The sequence below is a fragment of the Phyllostomus discolor genome, chromosome 10, assembly GCF_004126475.2.
Source record: "Phyllostomus discolor isolate MPI-MPIP mPhyDis1 chromosome 10, mPhyDis1.pri.v3, whole genome shotgun sequence".
NCBI classification, from domain to species: Eukaryota; Metazoa; Chordata; class Mammalia; order Chiroptera; family Phyllostomidae; genus Phyllostomus; species Phyllostomus discolor.
The window spans coordinates 83,026,777-83,052,682 of record NC_040912.2 but is presented as its reverse complement, the minus strand read 5'-3'; the positions used below and the strand labels follow the sequence as shown (position 1 = coordinate 83,052,682).

The following is a 25,906-nucleotide window of genomic DNA, read 5'->3' as shown; positions in this document are numbered from 1 at the left end:
CAGGGTCCCGCTGTAAATACAGAATCAGTGGGGACGGAGCGGCAGGGCACCTCCATTCCTTCTCTGGAGCAAAGCCCGTCTTTGCTCCCAGTCGGAGGACGGCTGTTGGCCAAATTGTCAAGGGCCGCCCTGGCCCCGACGCAGGGGTGATTGCTTGTCACTGGGGCCCAGTGATCTCATTGGGCCACGAAACCTCTCTGTGCTTCATTAATATGTAAAATGGTGATACATTATAAAACCGGCCCTGGCTGATGTGGCTCACTGGCCTGCAAATCGAAAGGTCGCCAGTTCGATTCTCAGTCAGGTCACATATTCTGGGTTGCGGGCCAGGTCCCGGGTTGGGGAGCCGATCAGTGTATCCCTTGCACATCGATGTTTCCCTCCTTCTCTTTCTCTCTCCCTTCCCCTCTCTCTAGAAATAAATAAGATCTTTAAAAGATTATGAAACCCACTTCACAGATTTTTCTGTGAAGATTAAAGAAAAATATGTACTCAATTAGATTTCTTTCCTCTTGCCTCTCCTGCTCCCACCCGGGAAGCTGTGCAGGAAATTCAAATCGCTTCGAAGATGGAGACCAAGCGGGTGGAGCAGGTCACCATCATCAGCCTCCGCAAGCTGAGCCTGGGAGCCGCAGAGTCACCGCCGAAAGGTAAGACGACCTACAAGTCACTGACCCTCGAGGTGCTGCTTAACTCTACCCCTTTCCCCATATTTACCAGTTTTTACAACCATGGATTGGTTTTTTCCAACATCCTCTGGGGTGAGCCATAACCCACACACATTTCCTACCCACAGAGGCTGTTGTTTTTGATAGGAGAGCTCAGGGGTTAAAGGTTGTAGCTTCAGTTATAGTTGATAGGCTTCAGTGACTAGTGCATGTGGAGAGCTGTCATTCCAGGAACTGGGATGCCTGACCCACTGGGCTCCAGGAGGTCAGATGAGCAATTCAGCCTTTGTGCCCCAGGGGTCTGCAAGCCATGGAGGTGGAATCTCAGCCACTGTGCTCTGGGGAGGGAATGCCCATGATGCCGACAAAGAACTGTTGATCAACAGATAAAGAAGTTCCAGGAAAATTGACTCCTGGCCACAGCTCTTACCCAATTAAACGTTTCCAGCCCTCTTACCTACCCTTTCCTTCTCCCTGTAATAAGGTCCACTTGAGATGAGGTATTAAGCCAGTTTTTGAGGGTACCTGACCCCTCATCTTCTCAGATCGCCAGCATCTGAATGAAGTCCCATAAAGATTGAGTCCTTGTCTCTTCTCACGGGTTCTGGTGGTGACAGGCAGCCCAAACGCTGACTCTTCCAGTTTCGTTTTCTCTCTGCCTTTCCTTTTCAGAGGCAAAGACGTTCACCGTGGAAGATGCCGTGGAGACCATCGGATTCGGGCGTTTCCACATCGCCCTGTTCCTGATCATGGGAAGCACGGGGGTGAGCGCTGCGTGGGGACCGTCTGGGCCTCCACAGCTGTTTTATTGCGGGACCACGTGTTCCCCTGGCCCCCAGCCCCGGGCCGGCCCTCAGGGCCGGGTGTGAAAGAAGCAACCCGTAAATGGTGTGAGGGGAACCACCCGTAAATGATTTGTATCCATCTTTGGCAGGTGCTGGGTTGTGAGTGAATGAATATCTGTGTTCCGTGTTCCAGGAATTCAATACCCATGTTAAAAAAATGTTTGACTTGAGGCACTGGGAAGATAGGGAAAGCTATGGTGTTATTCCAGGTTAAATTAGAAACATGATTCTCAGTCATTTTGTGTCTAAGCATCGCTTGGGACACGTGTTGTAATGATAGAGTTTCAGATCCTTTAAGGGCACTGGTGGAGGTGTGGAGGAGGGACAAAGCCTCTTCCAGCCGGTCTATTACAAAGACATGGAGCAGATTAACAAGAGGAAATAAGCATGTGTACACATGGATGGGGACCTTGCATACACGAGAGTCAGACACCCCACATGCAGAAGAGGATCCCAGATAAAGGGGGATCGTTACTTCCTGAGCGAGGGTTGGGGTAATGCACCTTGGGGGCCTCAGAGGGTCATTGCAGGGTGTCGGGAGCAGAAGTAGAAGTTTGCCCTGCCTGATAGATAAGTCAAAAGAAGTTATCTCCGATCATCTCATTATGGGCAAGGCCCCTGATTCAAATTCTTCTAGGCTGTTAAAGGGAAAGGCAGAGGTTTCTCTTGAGCCTGATGCTAAAATTGCCTTTAGTTCAAAGCAATCTGCGTATCACGGAGGCCCACCCTGAGGTGGCTTGTTCAGAACCCCCCAAGGGTTTGCTATTTTGAGGAAAGAAGAGTGACAGCCAGCCCAGCCAGGGGATTCTCACAAACAGTGGGGCATGCTCATGCTCGGAAACCTCGGTTGCTTCCTCCTTTTGTATGTGGGGTGAGAACATGCGTAGCAATGGTTTCAGGTAGGAGAAAAGGTAGCTAAGAGGGAGACCAGGGTAAACGCTCGAGAGGCCTGCCCCTCCCCGTTTAGCTAAATGGGATGAGAGGTGACGTGAGCTGGAGGGAGCCCATGACACGTTACGGTGTGTCTCTCAAAAGCACTCTCGGGGCAGGCAGGCTAGCGGAGAAAGAGGAAAGGGCAAGGCCACGCCCCAGTCCTCCTTTCATGGTGACCAACAGTACAGTGTCCAACACTTCCCCATAACGTAAGGTCTTACCTGGGCTCTGACTGTTTTTTAATTTTGAGAATGCAATCACTGAAGCTGGGACCAGTGAGACCAGGAAGGGCCCAGGACAGAAGAAGCGACAGGAGAGACCCGACGCAGGGATGTGCTGGCCTCTAGAAAGGTTGTCAGGAAGAAGTGCGCCAAAGCGGGGGTGCTCTCAGCTCCCTGGAAAGTCGGAGAAGAGGGGGCTTTTGGACACAGGTTCAGGGGGTCGGCCTGGGACGAGCTGCCGCTGCCCATCGCTCCCCGGTTGCCAGTCTTGTGGGGATTCTTAGAGTTTGTGGGAAAGAAAATTTATTCAAAACAGAGATTCGAGTGGGTGTTCCCCAAGGAAGGGGCTCACTGGCTCTGATTTTTTTAAGACTTTATTTATTTTTAGAGAGAGGGGAAGGGGGGGGAGAAAGAGAGGGTGAAAAACATCAGCGTGTGAGAGAATCATCAATTGGTTGCCTCTTGCACACCTCCAGCTGGAGACCTGGCCCTCAACCCAGGAATGTGCCCTGATTGGGAATCGGACTGGTGACCTTTCAGTTTGCAGGCCGGAGCTCGGTCTATGGAGACACACCAGCCAGGGCTGGCTCTGAATTTTTAAGATCCCGTGTTTTGAGGGACAAGCAGGTGTGGATGAGTAGGGTCTTCTGATCACCTCACCTCCACTTCCAACCAGGGTATCTCTCCATCTTTTTGCATATTTGCTTTCTAGTATGCTTATTTCTTGGGCCCCTTGTTTAAAGAGTGTGAGACACTCTCTGCATCTTTTACCTTCCAGTATGCTGGGAAACTGTCTTTTCTTCCATGACAACCCTCTAGCAAGTGAAAAGAAAATGCAAATGTTTTTTTACCTCCCCCTATCAACCAAACCACCCATCCAAAGCAAGTGCATCTCTGTTAGTGGTGGTCTACCCTGGAAAGGCAATGGCATGGGCTTCCTTTCCCCTGTATCACCTCTCTGTAGGTAACCCATAGCCAGTCCGTATCCATGGCAACCATATGTCTAGTGCACCTTTACACTTGATGTTGCTATGAAGTGATTTCGGGTCGTCTCCAGTTTTTAGTGTTTCTGGGCTGCTTCAGTGCTTCCCAACCCATCAGCTAGGAAGAGCTGTCTACCAGGACCCCTACCCCCCCGCCCCCCGCCCCCACAGAAGCAAAGAGCAGTGCTTGTTTGGATGTGGCAGCCACACTCCTTGCCTGGATTTTGGATGGTCTGCTTTGTGGACCAGGATCTTTCATCAGCACAGGCGCGTGGACAGTGGTGGGCGGGCCCCATCCTGGCCACAGCCTGGACAGGCTCTTGTTCATGGGCATTTGGGGCAGGGTTCCAGGGCCTCCCGGGACTGGGGTGTGGTAAGGCTGTCACGGCAGCAGAGGGCCCTCAGCCCATGACCAGGAGTCCTGGTCTTCTCTGAGGTCTTCCGTGAGGTCTTTGAAGATCTTCTTGCACGGTGCTGCTCCTCCAGGCCCCGCCCTACCTCCTGGCTGGTCCTTCTGTCTGCAGGCTGTTATACAAAGAGAGGCAAAAGTAGGACAGAGTTTATTCTTGTATTGTTACTTATTAATCACTGTGGCATTTTCCATACGAACAACTGCAAACCCACTTTTGCCCCGCCCTGTGATAGAGTGGGACTGAGCCCTACCCCTTGTTGCCTTATCACCCCCTAAGACCTCACTCCCAAGCAAGAGTGGGGTCCTAGTTACTATTGGCCCAGCTGCTCTCTGTTACTGAGTGAGGTAAGCTTAATCAAATCTCCCCTGAGAATCAAACATGCGCTCTCTTATTCATACACTTTGTGGGTTAAGGCATACCAGCTGTCTAAACACCGAACACAATGGTGATACTCTCCAAGGGCAGACAAGCTATCATGATATACTTCCAATTCCCACACATTAGCTTGTATCACTAACCCTTTTCATCCCGGACCTTTAAGTGACACAAATACTAATAATACTGTAATAAAAACCCCACACAAATACGCTATTGTTACCAACAGAACATGTCCCAAACAAATTCATTTCCCCCTTTACTTCCCCTTTATCCCCACCAGATACCCTTTAATGTTTTTTTAAAAAATTGATTTTAGAGAAAAAGGAAGGAGGGGAGAGAGGGAAAGAAACATCGATCGTCTGTTTCACCTATGTATGCATCATTGGTTGATTCTTGTAAGGGCCCTGACCGGGGATCGAACCCACAGCCTTGCTGTATCGGGACGATGCTCTAACCAACTGTGCTACTCAGCCAGGGCCCTTTTCCCCTTTCAGTGATGTCATGTTCATCCCTTCCTCCAGGCACAAAGCCTCAGAATTATCTTTGACTTCCTCCTCCATTATTCTGAGCCGAATTTCTATAATCTGTTTCTACTTATTCTGTCAATTCTTTTCTAGCACCTACTTCATCTCCCTGGGAGATGAGCTCACCCTGTTGTGGACAGCAAGCTGTGGACAGGGGGTGATAATTAAGCTTTCTATTGAAAGAAATATTTAGTGGCACATCTTATACTACATTTGCTAAGTAGACATTCTTACCTGACGATGAACCCATATTGTTTGTACTTGTTGCTTTATTGTTTTCTTTCTTCATTTGGGAGGGAGGGCAGGGTGTGGACAGGCTCTGCTCCTCTCCCCTTGGCAGTGTCTCCGGCCTCCACTCCCGCCTTTCACTTTCTTGTTTTCTGGCTTTCATGAATCATCGCTCCCCATCCCAACTTCTTGAGAAAGGGACTATTTCCAAAATCCATGTGCAAGAGGCATGTCCTGAGAGCTTCATGGTGATGAGTGTAAAGCAACACTTGTCACCATGGAGGGCGTAGGTGGGTGTGGGTGGTGGTAGAGGGCCACGAACTGACTGGCCTTGTAGTGTTGCAATGCAAGTGCAGGAACCCCGAACGTCTCAACTGAATACGTGTCATCCATCTGGGGAACGCTTCAAAATGTTCGAGTCATAAATGTTATGTCCACGAGAGCCACGGTTTTACTCTGCTTCTTTACTCCAAATGCCAGTGCCCGGTGGGTAGGCAACAGGTGGTCGCTAAACGGGGGAGGGAAGGATGAGGTTCACACTGGGAAGACAGTGGACAGGCAGGCGGGGGAAGCCGTGAAGACGAACTAGCTCTTAGACGTGGTGTTCTCCCTCCTTCTTCAGATTGTCGAGGCCATGGAGATCATGTTAATAGCGATCGTGTCTCCTGTCATCCGCTGTGAATGGTATCTGGAGAACTGGCAGGTGGCACTAGTGACCACGGTGAGTCCCTGCTTCCTGCGCTGCACATGAGCCAGCTGAGGGCCGGAGCCTCCTCTCCTCTCCCCCATCCCACCTGGCCGAGAGCCGGATGCCCCCCACCCCCAACTTGGTCTGTTGGCTCTCACAGCTCATGAGTTTGCAGGCCCGAACTAGCATCTGAAGCCTTTCTCCCCTTTTCCTTTGCCCCAGAGAGCATAACTTCGACTTGCTTATTTTCCAGCTCCTAGCAAAGGCCCCAAAGACATAAATGCAAATCAGAGAGAAGAACTCTTAAGCCACGGGTTAGTTATGCTTTAACTATTACCTGTTAGTTCAGATCACTAACAGGCTACTTAGTGTGACAAAAGGGACTTAACCAATCACCAGATCACCCTCACTGGATTACTTGTGTTACACCTTTGACTTTTCCCAACGACCGTATGCATAGCTTAATGACTTGCACACCAAACTTTGCAGCAAGGTGGAGTGGAGGATATTACCTCTCCTCCTTTCACAAGGCATTTAGCAAGTTCTAATGAATCGCCAGTAGACTCTGCGTGTGCGTGTGCCTGTGTATGTATGCGTGTTGGAGGGAAAACAAGCAGTTCCATGGGAAAACAATTTTGTACATATGGGAACTCCCCAGAATTTTGGACCCACGAACAAGTTGGACATTTGAGGCTTGCACACATACCACACACTCAGCTAAGGAGTGGGTGGGGCCTGGGGGAGGCGGGGAGGAGGGGCAGGTTTTTGCCTAGCCTTACAGATAGGATGTTCAGATAAAAGTTATCTCTGATAAAAGCTATCTTTCCGGCCAGGCCCCTTATCTAAAGGAGAGATAAAAGTTTTTGTTTTTTTTGCTTTGTCTGTCTGGTCTTGATCGCCTTCAGCTCAAAATCATCCCGCATGCCAAAGTGGTGCATTTGGGACCACAGAGTCTCCCCTTCACTGTCCTTGTTCTCTTAGCTCCGTTTCCCTCTTCAGAATTTCTCTATTATTAATTGTTGCCCAGACTCCTTTAGTGTTTTTTTTTAAAGCTGTCTTTAATACTTTTAGGAAAGAGATAGGGTGTAAAAGAAAATAACCACAGATCTTACCTGGGCTTGTAATTGCTTGCCTGGTTTTTTTTGTTTGTTTGTTTTCTTCTACCTACAGAATGTAGTCACCGTTTAGAAGGCATTCCTTGTCAGTCCTTGTACCATTAGGGCACTAGCTGTGATGAGGTGTCTGACTGTAAACACTCCACACCTTGCGGGTTGGTAGGTGTGCTTGTCTCCGTTCCTGAGAGTATTGGAGAAGGTCGTATCTGTCCCTCCCAGGGAATGCTAGGACATGGTGCCGCTTGTGTATTTACAGCTGCTATTTCCCTGGTTGCGTTTCTGTTGTTCCCAAGTGTTCCCTAAGGGCCGCAGTAGCGATGGGGAGAGGGGACTGAAGAGTTGACAAATTTTAGTTTCAGTAATAGCTAATAAACTTAGTAATCAATGCCTATAAAAGCTTTTGTTCTAGAAACTGAAGTTGTGACCCACCTTGACTCCAGGAAACCATAAGCAGTTCCTCAGGAGGACTGCAAGCCATTCAAGTTGATATCTGAGCCACTGTGCTCCCGGTGAGATGACCACCACCCAGGACACAGCCAAAGACCACCGCCTGGGGCACAGCTTAAGACCACTGCCCAGGGCAAGAATGCTGAAGTTGTTGTTTTTTTTTTAATCCAATGAACTTCTCCCTGAATTCCAAACCCCTGACCTACACTTTGTTCTCCTTATAAAAAGGGCCATTTAAAAATGGAATTTAAGATGGTCTGTTAGGGTATGAACCCGCCACCTTCTCAGGTCCCCAGCCATCCGAATAAAGTGCCCATAAAGATTCAATCACTGTCATCGCTTCTTGGGTCCGGTAGTGACAGGCAGTGCCGACTCCGGCATCTTTTCCAGTTGCAACACGGCTCCCTTGTTAGGTGGGCTGCGGCTCCCAAGACGGTCCTCCGGGCACCCTACCTCACCCAGAAGGGACCGCTTCCTGCTGCGAGTTCCTCACCTCCACCTGTCCTTGGGTCTCGGTCGTTTTCGTTTTGGTTGTGAGTCCCATCAACTGTGGCAACCAGCGCCTGGGCTCACTGACCACAGCCTCGCTATGGGAACCAGAAAAGCCAGCGTTCGGGCCACCTGTCGCCGCCAGGACAGATGAGCAGAGACAGGGACTGCGTCTTTATGCAGAGGGCCAGGGGTCTGAGAAGAGGGTGCGTCATGTACCCTCACAGACCCTCCTACACTTCCTGTCAATGCACCTTTCTTTTATAAGGACGAAAAAGTGTAGGGAAGGGATTTGGAATTCAGGGAAGAGGTTAATCAGATAAAAGACGCTGTCATCAGTTTCCCTAACAGCCTTTCACCCAGCGAGCTGGGTGGGTGGTTCTCTCTGTGTCCTGGGTAAAGGGAGTCTCTCCCCGGAGCACAGTGGCTCCGATACCGTCTTGATTGCTTCTGGTCTCTTCTGCAGCACAAAGGCTGACTTGCTGGTGGTCTCTTCTGGAGGCAGGGTGGGCCATACCTTTAGTTCTGAAACAATAGCTTTTTACAGGCATTACCTACTAAGCGTATTCACTGGCACCTAAAACTAAAATTTCCCAACTCTTGAGTTTCTCCATCACCAGCAACAGGTGCCCAGCCTGATTACCAAGGAGGCCACACCTTGCCCATTGCTCAGCCTTTTCACCCTCTGACTCCACCTCCACCTCCGCCTCCTGGGCAGCCTGGCCTGACGGTGGTTAATCAGGCAACCAGCGTTAAGGACTGGGGGGTGGATTGTGTCCCACATCTTCTGTGGCTACGAGAGTTCGTGCTGATGAAACAAAACTTCCTATGTGCATAAATCAGAAACAGAACGGTCATTTCTATTCTAGAAAACAAGCTCCCCTGTACCTGCAGCAAAGAGCAGGCCCTGCAAAGGGAGGGGGGAGAGAAAGAGTTAGTAGTTTTGTGTCTCTGTTTGAGCTCCCAAGTGCAATTGCAGTTCACAAGCTTCAGGGTTCCCACAGGCTTTAAGTCAAGGTTAATGATCCAGACAAGCTTAACAGGAACCCTGGAAAGTCATTTCTTTACATTGAATGAAAAGAAAACAAGAGAGAGAGAGAGAAGAAAAAAAGATCTGCCACTGATGTGAGAGCACAGAGTAAAATTTAAATGTAATCCTATCCAACTATATTCCTCACCTTTGTTCATCAGCTGATTTCATTTAATCCACTGCAATGTAGTCTATTGACATACCACAGCATCTCCATAAACAAAAATATTTTGTCCTGGGAAGTTTGCCTGTTGTTTCCATTATTCAAGCAGGTTAAGAGGAAAAATATTAATTCACCTTTCCCTTCTTGGAGGAATTTTGATAATTTTTGGTTCCACAATAGACTCATGTGCATATAATGATGTTTCGGACCAGTGACGGTAGCCTCAGAAGATTATAACAGAGCTCAAAGTTTCCATCACCTCGTGACGTAACGTCATAATGCAAGGCAATACGCACGTGCAAACAAACCCACTGCACCGCCAGTGATACAGGAGCACAGCACGTACAGTTAGGTACAGTACCTAATACTTCACAATGGTGATAAATAACTATGTTACTAGTTTATGGACTTACTAGACTTTGCTTTTTATTGTTATTTTAGCGTGTATTCCTTCTAAATATACTTTTAAAAGTTTGCTGTAAAACAGCACGCATGCCACACTGGCGGCAGCCCCCTCCATCTTGCATCTACTACATGTCTCGATGGCATCGTTTTCCCTGGGACTTGGTTTAATCTTGTGCTGTTTTGTCAGTAGCAGTGTGTGGCCTGGGAGCACTGGCACACACCATGGAGCCTGGGTGTGCAGTAGGCCGTACCATCTAGGGCCATGTACGTGTGCGCTGTGATGTGGCGTGATGCCGAAATCACCTGAGAACGCATTTTTTTCCACAGCGTTTCCTCATCGCTAAGGGGTGCATGACTATAGAAACTTAAATTTCGGAGGAATCTAAACTTCAGGATTCACCAAATGATGCAATTTTTTTTTTACGCTTGACCTTAGCCAAAAGGCTGAGAACTGATTTTTGATACAACTTAAAAAAAAAATGGAGTAGCTGCCCTGGCCAGGTACCTCACTTGGTTAGGGTGTCATCTGGATGCCAAGGCTGCAGGTTCAATCCCCAGTCAGGGTGCATGCAGGGAGAGACCAATGAATGCGTAAATAAGTGCAACAACAAATTAAGGTTTTGTGCTCTTTCTCTCTCAAAAAATCAATTAAAATTGAGTGGCTGATCTTAAAAACCATAAATGGCAACTAAGGTCATTAGAAGAAGAAAAGGAGGCAAAAGGTTTGCCATCAACAACCAACATCTTTCTTTCTTTTAAAATTGTATTTAATTGATTATGCTATTACAGTTGTCCTGATTTTCCCCCCTTTATTCCCCTCTACTCAGCGTCCCCCACTCCCTCTGGCACTCCCCACACCTTTGTTCGTGTCCACGGGTCATGCATATAGGATCTTTGGCTGCTCCGTTTCCTACACTGTGCTTTACATCCCCACGGCTATTCTGTGACTACCTATTTGTACTTCTTAATCCCCTCACCTCTTCCCCCATTCCCCCACCCCATCAGGCAACCGTCACAGTGCTCTCTCTATCCATGATTCCATCTCTGTTCTCCTCCTTTGCTTACTTTGTTTTTTAGATTCAATTGTTGATAGATATGTATTATTGACACTTTATTGTTCATAGTTTTGATCTTCATCTTTTTCTTAAATAAGTCCCTTTAATGTTTCATTTAATAATTGTTTGTTGATGACGAACTCTTAGTTTTTTCTTGCCTGGGAAGCTCTTTATCCTCCCTTCGATTCTAAATGATATCTTTACTGGGTAGAGCAATTTCAGCTGTAGGTCCCTGCTTTTCATGACTTTGAGTATTTCTTCAGAATCCCTTCTAGACTACAAAGTTTATTTTGAGAAATCGGCTGATAGTCTTATGGGAACCCTCTTGTAAGTAACTGATGGCTTTTCTCTTGCTGCTTTTAAGAGTCTGTCTTTATCTTTAACCTTTGGCATTTTAATTATGATGTGTCTTGGTGTGGGCCTCTTTGCATTCATCTTGTTTGGGACTCTCTCTGTATCCCGGACTCTTATGTCTGTTTTCTATGCCAAATTAGGGAAGTTTTCTTTCATTATTTTTTCAAGTAGATTTTCAATTTCTTGCTTCTGGCACCCCTATGACATGAATATCGGAATGCTTGAAGTTGTCCCAGAGGCTGTTTATACCATCCTCATTTTTTAAAATATATAATCGTTTTTCTTCTTGCTCTGGTTGGTTGCCTTTTGCTTCTTTTTGTTCCAAATCATTGATTTGATTCTCAGCTTCATCCACTCTACCGTTGTTTCCCTGAAAATTGTTCTTTATTTCAATTAGTGTACCCTTTGTTTCTGACCAGGTCTTCTTTATGCTGCTGAGGTCCTCACCAAGTTCTCTGAGCATCCTTATAAGCAGTGTTTTGAACTCTGCATCTGATAGATTGCTTTTCTCCATTTTGTTTAGCTCTTTTTCTGGAGTTTTGATCTGTTCTTTCATTTGGGCCATGTTTCTTTGTCTCCTCATTTTGGCAGCCTCCCTGTGTTTGTTTCTATGTATTAGGTAGAGCTGCTATGAGTCCCCATCTTGGTGGTGTGGCCTAATGTAGTAGGTGTCCTGTAGGACCCAGTGGCACAGCCTCCCCTATCACCCAAGCTGGATACTTGAGGTGCGCCCTTTGTGGGCTGAGTACGTACACCCTCCTCTTGTAGTTGAGAATTGGTTGCTATTGGCAGGTCAATGGGAGGGATTTACCTAGGCCAGTCAGTTGCAAGGATTGGCTGTGACCACTGACCACCAAGGTCCACCCTCCGTGGAGGATCAGCTATGCAGGGCTTGAGTGGTGGTGTTTCAGTGTGGTCTGTAGTTGTCCACTGAGTGGGCAGGCTCTCAGATTTTCCCAGTGGTACAAGCCAAGGTCAGCCCCCACCTGTGTTTTGTCTGAGGCCACCCTGCCTAAGCTATAGAGCAATCTGAGAAGGTTGCTACTTGTGCTGGGCTCAGAGATTCCCAGGTGAAGCCAAGCTGTGAATCTAGGCTGGCTGCTGCCAGTGCCGGGCCTGGGGCCACTTAGCAAGAGGTATGGAGGCTGCAGACTCACTGAAGCTGGCTATTGCTTGTTTGACAGGATATAGAAAGTTGTGAAGTGTGAGCCAGGACCAGCCATTCATACGGAAAAGCCACTGTTAACAGTGGTAAGTTGGGTGGGATGGAGTTTCAGGGGGTCTCAGGGCGGGGCAAACAATGTTAGCCAGGTTGATGGAGTTTTGAGTATGGCACCTGCCTGCTGGCTCTCTGACTCTGTGAGGGGAGGGTTCAGAAAAGGGACAGTGGCCTTTGCCTGACTTTCTGTCTGGGAGAAAGCTGTCCCCCAGCTCTTGCCTTGACGTCAGACCCTTCAGTTCCTCCCTGTGTGCCCCTGGTGCCCTTCAAGCTGCTGCTCTAGTCAGGGAGTTCCGAGGGAGTGAGTCTGAGTAGGTGAGTCCACGTGTGGGTCCTTTAAGAGGAACTGCTTGGGGGTCTAGAAGTTTCTTCCACCGATTTAATCCCCACTGTTTTTTACAGCCAGAAATTGTGGGGTCTTATCTTCCTGGCACTGGAACCCTGGGCTGGAGGCCCTGGTAGGGAGCTGGGATCCTCGCTGCCGGGACATCCCTCCCAAACTTTTATCCACGAGGCGTGGATGTGGGACCAGCCGGTTCCGTGTCTCTGCCGCTCCTACCAGTCTGGATGAATGTTACTTCTTTAATTCCATAGTTGGCAGACTTGCATTCCACTCGATCTCTGATGGTTCTGAGTGATGGTTGTCCTACAATTCAGTTGTAATTTTGATGTGGTTGTGCGAGGAGGCAAGCCATGTGTACCCAACATTTTTCAAAAACAGAAGGGCATGCCATCAGAGGTAAAATTATCCCAGAATAAAAAAAAAGCCCTTCGTATGTAACAAGTTTAGAGTTATGCAAAATGCATCCCATTTTCCTTGTTTTTAGTATTTTGCAGGGGACTGACTGATTTGAGTTTGTTATAGTTCAGCATGTGTCCCGGGACTGGCACTGAGAAAACGCTGCTCTTCCCTCTTCGTTTCTACCCTAGAAAGGATAGTGCGCAGGGGAAACGCGAGGCTTTTGTCATTCAAGAGTAGATACGATTTCTTTATAGTTCCCTGTAGAAGAAATGTGTCTGTGTATCTTCCTTATGAAGAGTAAGGAAGAGAGATAAGGAGAAAGCATAGGAGGCAGCGGAGAGAAACAGACCTTCTTCATCGAAAAAAAGTGTTAGAAATGCTGGCTACCACCTTCCCTTCGATGAACCTGGAAGCAATCAGTCAGGGATGTTATCAGAAGGCAAAGCAAGTCAAGTTCGGAGCTGCTACAGGCAGAAAAATCAGTTACCTAAAGGCATAGACATGAGATTACAACTCAGGCCGAGTTCAAACACTGGTGTCACATCCAGGGTCCTGAGTTTTCCCAGGGTAGAATGCATCACTGTGAGACCAAGTAAGGAAAATGGGTTTTTATCTCAGATTTGAAGAGTGTTTCTAAATGAATGAGTGGTTTTGGTATTTGTTTAAAGTTCGTGTGTATCTGTGATAACATAAAGGAGACTGCTCCTAGCCGTCTCACCTTGTGTGCAGAATCGGAGCATGAGTGAATCGAGTTTTCTGAGTTATTAAAATGGAAATTCACAATTACACACCTGAGCTGAGCAGGGCCAATCCATCGCCTCGGATGGCAGGGGAAGCAGTTACCTGTTCTTTCCACCTGTGTCCACCTGGTGGCAGTGTTTCCAGCTGGGAGCTCAGCCTCCGAGGCCCTGAACACCTTCAACAGGAGCCTGGGCAGGTCTGTGTGGAGCCAGCTCTTCGCCTCCAGCCCGTGCCCAGTTCTCATCCACCTGCAGTGAAGGCGGATGGATGCAAACTGGCAGGTTATCACAACTCTGCTCAGAGGATGATTTTTTCTCACCCCTGCTTCCAGATGGTGTTTTTCGGCTACATGGTCGCCAGCATCCTCTTTGGCCTCCTGGCTGACAGATACGGCCGCTGGAAGGTAGGTTGGCCCTGAAGGATGATTTGCAATTGTCTTGAGCGGAAATTTCTCTACCAATGGCCAGGATCAAAAGGGTAGATGTGTCCAGTTCTGACATCAGATGCCCGAACTTCTTCTTGCTTTCTCCTCTTTCCTGAGGCACCTGTCCCCGTACTTGGTCCCCGTGGTCCAGGTACGGAGCTGATGGAGGTGCACAGTTAGAACACATTAGAACGTGGGAACTTGCACCTAGAAACATAGCAGCTTCCCATTAGTTAACTGAAACGGCCACTTGCTCACAGTCACGCGCCTGCTGAGATGAAATGTCAAACCGAATCGATGTGTTCTGATCACAAACCCAGGTCTTGTCTGTTTTCTCGCGGGGAAGGCCTCACTAAGCATACACGCACAGGGAGAAACCCCAAAGGAAAACATTCGTGGAATTGGCTGGATGTTTTGAAGTACACAAAATAAATATCGTAGACTCACAAATTGCACGAAAACACAAGTATCTCAAAAAAGAAAACATAAACAGCACAAAAAGGCATTTGCAAAAGATGCACAAACAATTAAGAAACCTGAAACGGCTTTTAACCACAGGAGTTATCAAAAGCAAAATTACAGTGTCAATGAAAAGAAAAGGGACTCTCTTTACATTTAAGAGAGAAGATGGTTTGGGTCTTCCTGAGGGCCATAGCCAAGAGCAAGGCTTCCACAGGCCTGACACGGTGCTCCAACTCTGGAGAAATGAGTGGCGCCCATAGAGGCCGAAAAAGCAGCAGAAGTACGCTGGGCACGTCAGAAGCTCGGACGAGGGTACGCACATCTCAGCCACCGACAGCTTCGCTGCAAGTGGAAGGAGCACGTGAGAAAGACAAGGTGGGAGCACTGTGGCGTCCGTCCCAGAGAGGATGTACAGGAAAGAACAGGCCGGGTCTGGAAGCAATGGAATTGCATTGGAACCGCTGGAGATGCACTTTTAGGTGGATATTGAACAGACAGACACTGTTTAGGTCATTGTTGGCTTGGTGGATGACAAGGGGCCTCCTACTAAGCCCGACAAGCCCAGGGGAGGCCGGTGTGGCGGCCGTACAATCTCGGAGACCTAAAGTCACCACAGAGGGTGGTCTGAAGTTAAAACTTTCTAACTAATCGCAGGTCATGGCGGGCTAGAATCTTCCCTGACAAAAATCAATCTCCACCTTAACCGAGCCCGTCTGCTGCCCTTTTGCTTCTGCGGTAACATTCCTTTGGAATGCCGACTTCCCTTCATCCAGACCCCTCAGAGCACAGGCACTGCCCCTCAGGAAGACCACAAATCCCCTCCTTGTCACTGTTACCCTGTTCATTGTCGACAGCTATCCTGGAGCCACTTGTTAAAAGAAGTATGTGTCTATCATTTTACTTTTCATCCAATCCCACCACGTGCTTTCTCCCGCCTCCCTAAGCGACCACCGACAGATTTCGCGTAACCCACTCCCGTCTTCCTTTCCGATGGTCATGTCCAAGGTAAGGTGCAAACGTGCCGTTTCCTCGAGCATTTTCTCAACTTGTTGAGGTTTGGCTTCCTTGTCATTGGTTTGGTTCAAATAAACTCATAATCATTCTTAACAGGCTTGGGCATTTCTTACACTGACCACGCTTAGCCGTGAGATGCTGCAGGAGCGGGGAAGCTAGGCTCCGTGATGTACGCCCCGGCGGGAAGCTGAGGGAGGCTCGCGGCTCCCTCTCGGTCACGCTGTCAGCCAGACTGGCTTAAGCCCCCGCTTATTTCCTCAAAGGCCAGGCAGGTATCACTTTGTTCTTATCAAATCCATTTCAAGCATCAAAGTCATCCGGAATTTTTCGGGAAGAGACCTGCAGATGCATAGGTGGCCTCACACACTGTTGGCATCGTTTTTCTGACCATGAGAATATCCACCCTCCTCATCTGACAGTTTCGTTCCAGAATTCCAGCCTGTTTAGACCCCCAGAGAACCACAGAGATTTATGTGCATTCGTCACCGCAGCTCGTTTTACTAGAAAATGTGAAGCCACCTCAGCGTCCAATAGTAGGGGAAAGGCTTATGCGTTGTATCATATGTGTCACAGCACATCTTCCCCATGGAATACCGTACAGCCACCGAAAACATGCTCTCCCTTGCAAACAGGGGAAACAGGGTAAAATTGTGTTGACAGTATTCTCTCTGGGTTGGAGAGTCAAGAGTGATTTAAGTAGGTTGGGTCTTTTTGGTTTTTTCTTCTTTCACATTTTCTACTACACACTTGCGTTCTTATAATTAGAGGAAAAGCAAACACCTCGATTTTCCTCCTCTCACCCACTCCAAGGCAGGGCCTCCCGCGCTCCCGACCCCCTTGTGCGCAGGGGGGCGAGGCTCCGCACTCTCAGCGCCGCAGCTGGAGAGTTTCAAGAAACGGTCTACACTCAGAATTGTGCATGAAACATCTGACGAATCTGACAAATCCAGTGAGCGAAAGTGACCTCACGGGGCAGGGCCACTGGGCACAAATTCCTGACAGGGCAGTCCCGCTGCAGACCCAGAACTTCCTCAGTGAGAGGTTGATCTTTGCCTTGTTCTTGTGCCTCTGGGTTAATGCATCTGTGAAAGACCAGAGTGAGCCTCTTTTCTAGATCCCTTGGAGGCGGAGGGGCAGGCAGAGCGCTTCTCAGGGAGAGCAGACCTCACCTGGAATCCAGCCACCGAGATTTCCCCGCCTTGCTTCCTCTGAACCCCATGTAATCTTCCTTCTGGCCCTGCCTTCATTCCGAGGGTGTAGCAGGAGCCACAAAGCCGTGCTTCTCCAGAGCATCCACGACCGTGCTCCCCAGCGCCTGTGGTCAGTTTGCCTCGAATAAACTCACAAAAATTCTCTGCCGGCGTGGAGGTGCTCCCGTCCCCCAAATGCGGGGCTTTCGGACAGCAGCATGTCACGGATGGCGTTGTGTGATGGTTGTGAGAGACCAGCGAGCGCCCAGGGAAGCAAACAGCTGGGCGGAAACGAAAAATCACTTTCCGAAGTGAGGTTTTCTCAAACCCTGTCCGCTATGGAGGCAGGTCCCATTAATACGTTTCTTTTTGTTGCTTCAGATTTTGCTCATCTCATTCCTCTGGGGAACCTACTTCTCCTTGCTGACCTCCTTCTCTCCCTCGTACGCCTGGTTTGTCTTCCTGCGGATGATGGTGGGCTGCGGCGTGTCCGGCCACGCACAAGGGTAAGGGATTTTTACCTAGAGGGGCCCCAGGCAAGACACACATACAGCCACTCACACTTACGCGGACACTGTGTTTACTAGATGAACAGCGTCAATAAGTTGCAAATATATGGACTTTACCTGTACTAGTTATTTTTGAGCTTTTTTTTTTTTTAAATGATGGCCGCTTATTCCTCTAGTTGCTACTGGCCCATCCAAACGATGTGTGATGAGCAGGCTAGCAGACTGCTGGGCTGAGCCGGTGGCAACTTGTTTGTTCCAAAGGCTGCTGGGTATTTTTTAGAAAAATACCATCTTGTTAGACTAAACGCTAAACCAAAAGTGTCAACCCCCAACCCAGCCTGTTCATTTCTTGAGAATTTGTTGGAAGAGTATAGTTTGACCCTAAGCACCTGTAATACTTAGGAATAACCATTTGCAAGGGCCATTGCCCTGTGATTTAAGACCATGTCACATGAATTTGCAAAGCAGGGTACAAGGTACTGAAAGATGGCCTTGGATGAGCGTGCAGTATCTTGTGCGTGGGTATGGAAGGGGTGATGCTAAATTTTCAGCAATTTGGAGGCTTCCCTTAAATTAACAGGGACCCTCAGGCTCTTCTCTCCTGGGCACCTGGGAGCAAGGCCCCTTAGAATCTACTGGGAGACGTCAAAACACCTATGCGTTACCTTCGTGTGTTAGGGAAAGAATTGATCTTCCCCGGGGTGTAAGTTAAGCATCAGTCTGTGCTTTGCAGCCCTGGAGGAGTAGGTCGGCAGAATGTTAGGGCATCCCTCAGAGGAAGCCCAGGACATACACATGCTTAAAACCCCAAGCCCTTGCTTACGACTGCAACAGAGAAGAACAGTGGCAACACTGACGGAACGTGTGTTCGTCCACTCCTCTGTCCACAGAATTAGCACGGACCCAGTCAGAAACCTGTGCTCTGGCTGCCGTCATTAGTTGAGGAAACTCCCTGCTGTTGGTTGTGTGTTGATTTCCCAAGAATGTCTTAGAAAGGAGAACCAGACCCTGGAAAAGCATTGCCAACATTTCTCTTGGCAAAAGAGATAGGCTGACATCCCTTAAATAGTAAGAGATAACTGGGAATAAATAACTTGGACTTCTTCTAATTTGGGGAGTGAGCGTGGTCATGTGACCCTGGGAATCGAAATGTAAACAGAAGAGCAGTTTTAAGTTCGCTTCTCGTCTTCTCATGTGGATATCAGCTGTGTTAGCCCGAAAGTAAAAAGCCACAGTGAGAGGCAACGAACGTTTATTTAATCCAAGAGAACAGGGATTCGGGAGGCACTGATTCGGGCAAAAACCCAGCGTTCCAGTTAGGAGGTAAAAGCAAGAGGCATTGATGAGAAAGGGAAGGGAAATAATTACGTGACTCGGAGGAAGAATTTCTATGGCTGCAGATAAGCTACGCAAGGAATGTCTATAGGCACAGATAAGCGAACACAGTGGCCAGTTCTAAAGAATGACTTCAATTTTCTCCTCTCCTGTTATCTCTGTGAATAGTTGTTTGGAAGAGAGAGGTGCTTCAGGCACAGTCCAAAGGTCATTTTGCCCAGCTTTAACCTCCCAGAGGTCGGAGGATAGGACATACAAGGCGGTTCTTCCAGGAAGCAGCTCTGATTGCTCCATTGTGAAGTTGCCCCATTTATCTTGTTTTTTTTACAGCTGTAACAATTGCATTTTGATGTGGTTGTCTAGGAAGAACTCTCTTCTGTGTTCCTTTAACACTTGCGCCGCTTCTGAAAATACTTTACTTCTGACACCAACTGTGTGGACTTTTTCACACACCAACCAAGTCTCTGGCTCCAGCTGGATGCCCCACAATTCAGTTCCGACCGGGACCGGAGTGAGGGCAGGTCCCACAGGTTCAAGGTCCCGTCCCACAAGGCTGCCCCACCCCAGCCTCCGTGGCACACCACTTGCAAGTCATAGGTCTTCCCGCTTACCCGCAACTTCTGTCTGAGTTGGCTCCAAATTGGAAGTTCCCACAAACCCCTCCTCAGGTTTGAGAATTTGCTCGAGTGGCTGGCAGAACCCAGGCAAGGAGCTTACTTACTATTGCAAAAGGGTTATTTATTATAAAGGATACGAGTGAGCAGCCAGATGAAGATACATGAAGGTATAGGGAATGGTCCGGAAGGGGCCTGAGCTTCGGAGCTCCTGGCCCAATGTAGTTGGGGCCACCCTCCCGGCACGCGGATGGACGTGATCCCCAACCTGATGCTCTCTGGATACCACACCTTAGGGACTTTCATGGAGGCTCCACCGTGGAGGCCTGATGGGTCATTAACTCATTTTCCAGTCCCTCCTCTCTCTCTGGACAGTGGGGTTAGGACTGAACGTTCCAAGTTTCTGATCCTGGCTTAGTCTTCCCAGTGACCAGCGCCCATCCAGGAGCCTGCCCAGAGCAGCCTCTTTGGAACAAAAAACCGGTCCTCTTGAAGCAGGAAAGTTAGACTAGGGAACAAAGGCCTGAGGCCCTGCCCCTTCCTTTCTCCATCTCGGCTGGAGCACCACAGACCACCTGTTCCCACTCCCCCCGCCCCCAATTCCTAGGATGGGGAAAACCAAAAAGAAATCGCTACCTGGAGCAGAGAGACAAGGACGAGCCATGGAGGCAGCCCCCCCCCCGCCCCCCCCCAGCATCGGAAGCAGAGGACCACCCTACCTCCCCCTTCGCCCATGTTCAGTAACGACCTTCCCCCCAGACACCACCAGCACATCTAGGTCTCCAAGTTGCCCGCTCTCATTTTTTGAGCGTGTAGTAAACTTACTGCACTTTGCTGAATCTTTCTGTCCTGCTCTCGAATTCCTTCTTGTTCAGTGACAGGGACCTGGGTCGGGTGGAGGTCTACCTTTGGCCCCTGCAGGCACCTCCCAGCACCACTATGATGCAGGGAATTCCGGGGTTTCAGGGGCTGGGTGTCAGGAGGCCAGAGTCAGGGAGCCAGTGTCAGCAGGAACCAGGGCGGAGACCAAGGCGCGTCCCTCTCACCGGTTCACAGTGCCGCATGCCCGTGTTTTCTAGTTCTTTCTCCGTGCCAAGAAAAATCGCGACTGTTAAAATGAATTCTTTGGTTTTATAACCACAAAATTATGTTTTCTCCCCTTCCCGTTTCAGGATAGTCATAAAGACGGAATTTTTGCCTACAAAATACCGCGGCTACATGCTCCCCTTGTCGCAGGTAAGGTGAAACAGGAATTCCGCGCAGCCTCCTGGCCCCAGAGAGCGGGAGGCACTGATCCGCACACCGCCTGTTGGCGGGTGCCGGCCAGGGGGCGCTGGCAATGCCTGACACCGAAGTCCAGTTGCGGGGGTTTCCGAGGCAGGTCCTCTCTCACCCACCACAGCATCTGGAACACAGCGCCCCCTTCCGCAACGGCCAGGAAACGCTGGACTGGCTGACTTCGCTGGGATGACCGAAGCCCCAGAATGCATCTGGGTTGAGCTTTCTCTGTGGAGAGACATAGCTACCCCCGCCCTGCCCCCCCCCCCGCCCCCCACATCTCACTTCCCTGCCGTGGATACTGGTGTCTGCCAGTCCGTAATTCACCCACACCTGTGGAAACATGCCCTATCGCCACCTCCCTGATGAGCCACCTGTCCAGGTGAGAAGCCTGGGGCACTCGCAGGCCCTCTGCGGACCCTGCTGGCCAGTGAAGAGAGGTTTTGCATCCAGAGGCTATGTCCATCTAGGTGTCCTTGTCCCATTTTTGAGGCCATCATTATCCCCAGGCGCCGACCTGTCAGAGGTCCCAAGAAAAATACCACCCTTCCCACTGAGCATTATATATTTGGCAATAAATAGAGTAGCAGGGTATTGCTTTTAAACTTATTTTTAATTTTTCTGATACCAAATTTAGGCAATGAAAAACAACGACAGAATATTAGAACCCAGCAAACACTGAGTGACTCCGTTCCTCCCAGAGTCTCCCTCTGATGCTCTGTTGCCATGGACGCACACACCTTCCACAGTCCTTAGGGGCCAGACTTCCCATTGAACATGACTTCATTGGTGCGGTCCTGCTCCAGGTCACCTGCGGGCGTATTCTCTCACGCCCGCCACGCATTCCTTAGCGTGCTTCCCGGTTACGCATAGCTCTGGCTTATCTTATTTTTCAGGTCCCTCAGGTCATCTGATTTACTCCAATGTGTTTAGCCAGCTACGGGTATATTACCTTCCCCGTAAAATCTTTATCCACCACCGAGAGTACCCCCTTGACCTTCAGACCCGGGTGGCCAGGCACCTGATAGCGACCTGAATATCCTACAGGTCCCTTAAACACAACGTCCAGAGACCTGACCTTTTTATCTTCCTCTGAGGACTCTCGTTTACTGTCAGGTAGCAGCAAACGCTGCCCCTCGGTCACCTCGGCCACAGACGCAGGAGCCCTCCCGGACCCCTCCCTGTCCCTCGCACCCGTTCCGGGAATCACCAAGCCCTGCTGATTCATCCCCACCCCCCTCATCAGCCGGGCCATCTCATCAGTCCTGTTGCCTTTGCCTCCAAAAGGTGTGCCATGCCCGCAAGTTAGAAAAACAATTTTGGGGCTCATTTCATTACTACGATCCTTTTCAACGCCACACCACCTGTTGTCTGGTGGCCTGCAGTGGTTCGTCACTGACCTTCAGGAAGGTCATCCCTGGTCACTCAAGTCACTCTCCATCACATTACTCTGTTTCTGTGGCTCTTATCACTACCTGAAATAATCGTGTTTGGTGTTTTTTGGAATAGAATTCCTTGGTGATGAAATAAGTAGTCCCCCTAAGTCGTCCCCCAAAGGATCTTTTATAACATTAATTTTCTCTGTGGAACGACGTTATTTATTCTCTGTCTTGTGAGAGGAAATAACACTCACTCAAAACTGTCCTGGTCTCCAGCCAGTAGGGCCTGGATTGGCTGCCATGCTATTTATTGATATCAAGTGATCTCCAAGTTATATTTTTTTAGTGGGAAAAGCTAAGTGTACATCCTTATTTTTACTATGTTACCATTTGTGAAAAAAAAGAGAACATAATACCATAGTCTTATCAGCTTAGGACAGCTTTAGAAAGATGTGAGAAAAACCAAATGCTTGTTCCTTCTGCGAAGAAAAACCGGACGGCAGGGAACTAGGAGAAGAACATCTTTTTACGGGTTCTCTGTACCTTGAGTTTCTAACCAATGAATTATTTATCCAGGAAAACAAAAGTCAGTGCCTGGGGCCCCAGATTTCTAAACCTTTGGTGACATCACTAACCCTGGGTCTGGCTGAGTGTTCCACTCACAGACAAGCGGACAAAGCTGCAGGGAAATGAAGGGACCTTCCCGGTTCATCCAGGTCCCCGGTGGGACCAGAGCCTGGCTCCTCAGCCAGACCCTCTTCCAGCGGTGGCACGCTGGACTGGACGGGGCAGCCCCGAGGGAGGGCAGCTGTGTGGAGCGCGTTGGAGAGCAGCGATTTCACCCCCATTCTCGCCCCAGGTTTTCTGGCTCATTGGCTCCCTGCTCATCATCGGCCTGGGCTCCGTGGTCATCCCCACCATCGGGTGGCGCTGGCTCATCCGCATCGCCTCCATTCCTGGCATCATCCTCATCCTGGCCTTCAAGGTGAGGAAGCTTGTGGGGCTCTCCCCCCACCCCCTGTCCTCCCCCCGACCTGGCCCAGCGCCCTTTTGGCCCCACGCCCACCTCTTTGTTTAAGTCTCCATCTCTGTCAGCGATGCCACACCGGAAGGGGCACTTTGGCAGGGCTAATGTGCCAGCCTGTGTGAAGGTGTGAACGTGCAGAATTTGGGGGAGCGCAGGAAGGCTGGATGGCTGGGGTGAGGGGTGCTGGTGGGGGGCTGGCAAGACGGGCCTGCATCCAGATTAAGAAAGACCTCGCAGGCCGGGGGCACTTGGAGGTGTGAGAGGGGTGATGTGGTGGGGCGCTGGCCCTGGGCTGCGTGGAGCCTGGGCAGGAGAGGGCGGAAGAGCAGGTAGCCAGCGTCAGGGTAATCCCGGTGGAGACGACGAGGACCTCGGCTGCCCACTGGCTGTGGGGACCGGGAGCGGGTGCTGCTGGGAGGAGAATTAGCCAGCCTCGACTGGGTGTGAGGCAGGCGGGGCAGGAGCAGGCGGAGGGATCCCCGGGCCCCGGCCTCAGCGCTCAGCAGTCAGTGGGGCAAGGCGCTCGGCCCTCGGCACCGGTTCCTCCACCTTGTGGACGCTGGGGGCGCCTGCCTCGTTCACACTTGAGGTTGTTGCATTGCGGGGAGCTCCTGGGGCCCCTGCAAAGGGCTGGGGCGACGGAGCAGTGGAGGGGCCTTGGGGGCTTTGGGGCAGTGGATATTTTACTAATTGGATGTAAGAGTTTCATTGTATTAACAAGTACTTGGGCCAAATGGGTATGAAGGTCAGTATCAGCCTGATGTCACCCGAGGTGAGACCGATAAGGAATATGTGACCATTTCGCTCCAAACCGACCTGGAATGCAAGAGCACGTGCCTCTTACACTGTGACCTGTGTGCCCGCTACACCCTTGTCCGTCGCCGGAAGCCGGGACTCTGTAGTTAGCTAGCGTGTGGAGCAACGTGAGCTGCATCCCTGGGTCCGCAGCCTCAGCCACTCTGGTGTCCTTTCTCGTCCGTGCCCAGTTCATTCCCGAATCTGCTCGGTTCAACGTGTCCACCGGGAACACCCAGGCCGCCCTGGCCACGCTGCAACACATCGCCAAGGTGAACCGCTCGGTCATGCCGGAGGGGAGGCTGGTGGAGCCCATCCTGGTGAGTGCCGGGAAGGGAGGTCTTCTCCCCCCACACCCCAGTCTCTGTGGCAGCCACCCGGAAATCCCATAGTCGTGGAAGGCGAGAGGGCAGGGGGCCGTGGCTCTCTCATCCCGCCCCTGGGGGGACGGGAGACAACAGCAGAGTCTATGGGACTAGATCCAGCCGCGCCACGGAGCCCTGCTCAGTTACCCACCCTCACTTTCCTCGTCAATAAAACGGGCATAACAACACCTACCCTGCAGAGCTGGTCACAGGAGCAGCATCACTGTTGGCAGATGAGAGATGGTTTTATAATATAATTTCCTTGTCCTGGCCTTGTCTTATCTTGTTATCAAAGTTATAAACCTCTTAAATTACTGTTAAAAAGATTATATTTATTTATTTTTAGAGAGGGGGGAAGGAAAGGAGAGAGGGAGAGAAATATCAATGCGTGGTTGCCTCTTGTGCACCCTCTACTGGGGATGTGGCCCACAACCCAAGCATGTGCCCCGACTGGGAATCGAACTGGCGACCCGTTGGTTTGCAGGCCGGTGCTCAACCCACGGAGCCACACCAGCCAGGGCTCAAACGTTTTTATTGAATAAACCATCCTTTATATAGTTGAATCTATTTTTGAGTTGTTTATTCTGTTCTAATGATACATTTGTGGGTTCAAATATACATGGAGACTTACATAACAAAGAAGGCATTCCCTATCACTGGGAAAAGGACACAGATTCATTTTTGGTCCAATGTATGCTGAGGTTTCATTACAGCATTTTGTGACACATTCTCCCCTGCCTCAGAGGGCAGGCGCCCCCCCCCCCCCCCCCCCCCCCGCTCCCCCCGTCAAAGTGCTTTCTTAGAACTTCCCAAGCACTGGTTTCCTCAGTCCTCTGTTCCTAGAAGCCCTTTGAAGTCACTTTACCAAGATCATCTCCCAACCCCCTGCCTTCCCCCCACCAACTAAAGAGGGGGAAAAAAAACACCACAGGAGAGTTTAATTGGGACTGTGTTGAACTTACAGGTTAATATAGAAAAAATAGTGAATATTGTAATGAGTATTCCTGTTCAGATACAAGTATATTTCCCCATTTGTTCAAGCCTTTTTATACTCCTCAGCAGGATTTTATAGCTATTCATATAAATCTTGCACATTTCTTATAAAATTCATTCCTATCTATTTTATGTTTTATAAAATTCTTTTATAAATGGAATTTTTAAAAATATTATTTTTCTACTGATTCATCTCTTAACTTTCTGTGCTGTGTGGCTCCTTTATTTTTGTAATTGCCTTCTGAAATATTTTTCATAGCTTTATAGCCCTCTTATCAATCGTACATGCCAATTGCTTGGTTGGTAAGTGGTAGCTCTGTTAATAGAATTGCGTGGGAACCTGTCGAAGAAAACATCCCTGGGGGGAGTAGCAAGAAACATCTTTAACCTGAGAACCGGGCACACCTGGGAAGGCATGCGATCCGGACCAGCTGCTGGACTTGAACTCTGCCAAAGGGTTCTCCCCAGTCTCTGCCCACACTCCAGTTTTATCTCTCCGTAGGATGTCGATACTTAGAATGGAGAAGAACGTAAACCTCAAATTTACCATGTTTAAAACTCCAGCCCTGGCCAGGTAGCTCAGCTGGTTAGAGCGCCGTCCCCATACGCCAAGGTTGCAAGTTCAGTCCAGGTCAGGGCACGTACAAGAATCAACTGATGAGAACATGCAAGGGTGGAACAGCAAATCTCTCCATCTCTCTCTCTTCTTCTTCTTCTTCCTCCTCTTCTCTCTCTCAAATCAATAATAGTAAGAACTCCGAAAGTCCTCTTTCAGCCGCTCTTTTCCCTTGTTTTCTGTCTTTCCTTCCATTTTTATGATTGTGATAAAACGCACATAACATTTACTATTGTAAGCATTTTTGAGTGTCCAACTCAGTGG

The 25,906-nt window shown here is 49.5% G+C and overlaps 1 protein-coding gene across 1 annotated transcript in view; it reads left to right on the top strand.

Annotated features, from left to right (window-relative positions):
• Nucleotides 1-532: 532 nt before the first annotated feature.
• SVOPL (SVOP like) overlaps nt 533-25,906 on the top strand; it is a 59,920-nt gene continuing 34,546 nt past the window's right edge. The window contains exons 1-8 of the mRNA XM_036010945.1: nt 533-650; nt 1,341-1,432; nt 5,816-5,914; nt 13,973-14,044; nt 17,113-17,237; nt 20,362-20,425; nt 22,706-22,831; nt 23,860-23,988. Coding sequence (XP_035866838.1) covers nt 569-650; nt 1,341-1,432; nt 5,816-5,914; nt 13,973-14,044; nt 17,113-17,237; nt 20,362-20,425; nt 22,706-22,831; nt 23,860-23,988 — 789 coding nt within the window. The 5' untranslated portion in view covers nt 533-568. The remainder of the gene's footprint in view (nt 651-1,340; nt 1,433-5,815; nt 5,915-13,972; nt 14,045-17,112; nt 17,238-20,361; nt 20,426-22,705; nt 22,832-23,859; nt 23,989-25,906) is intronic.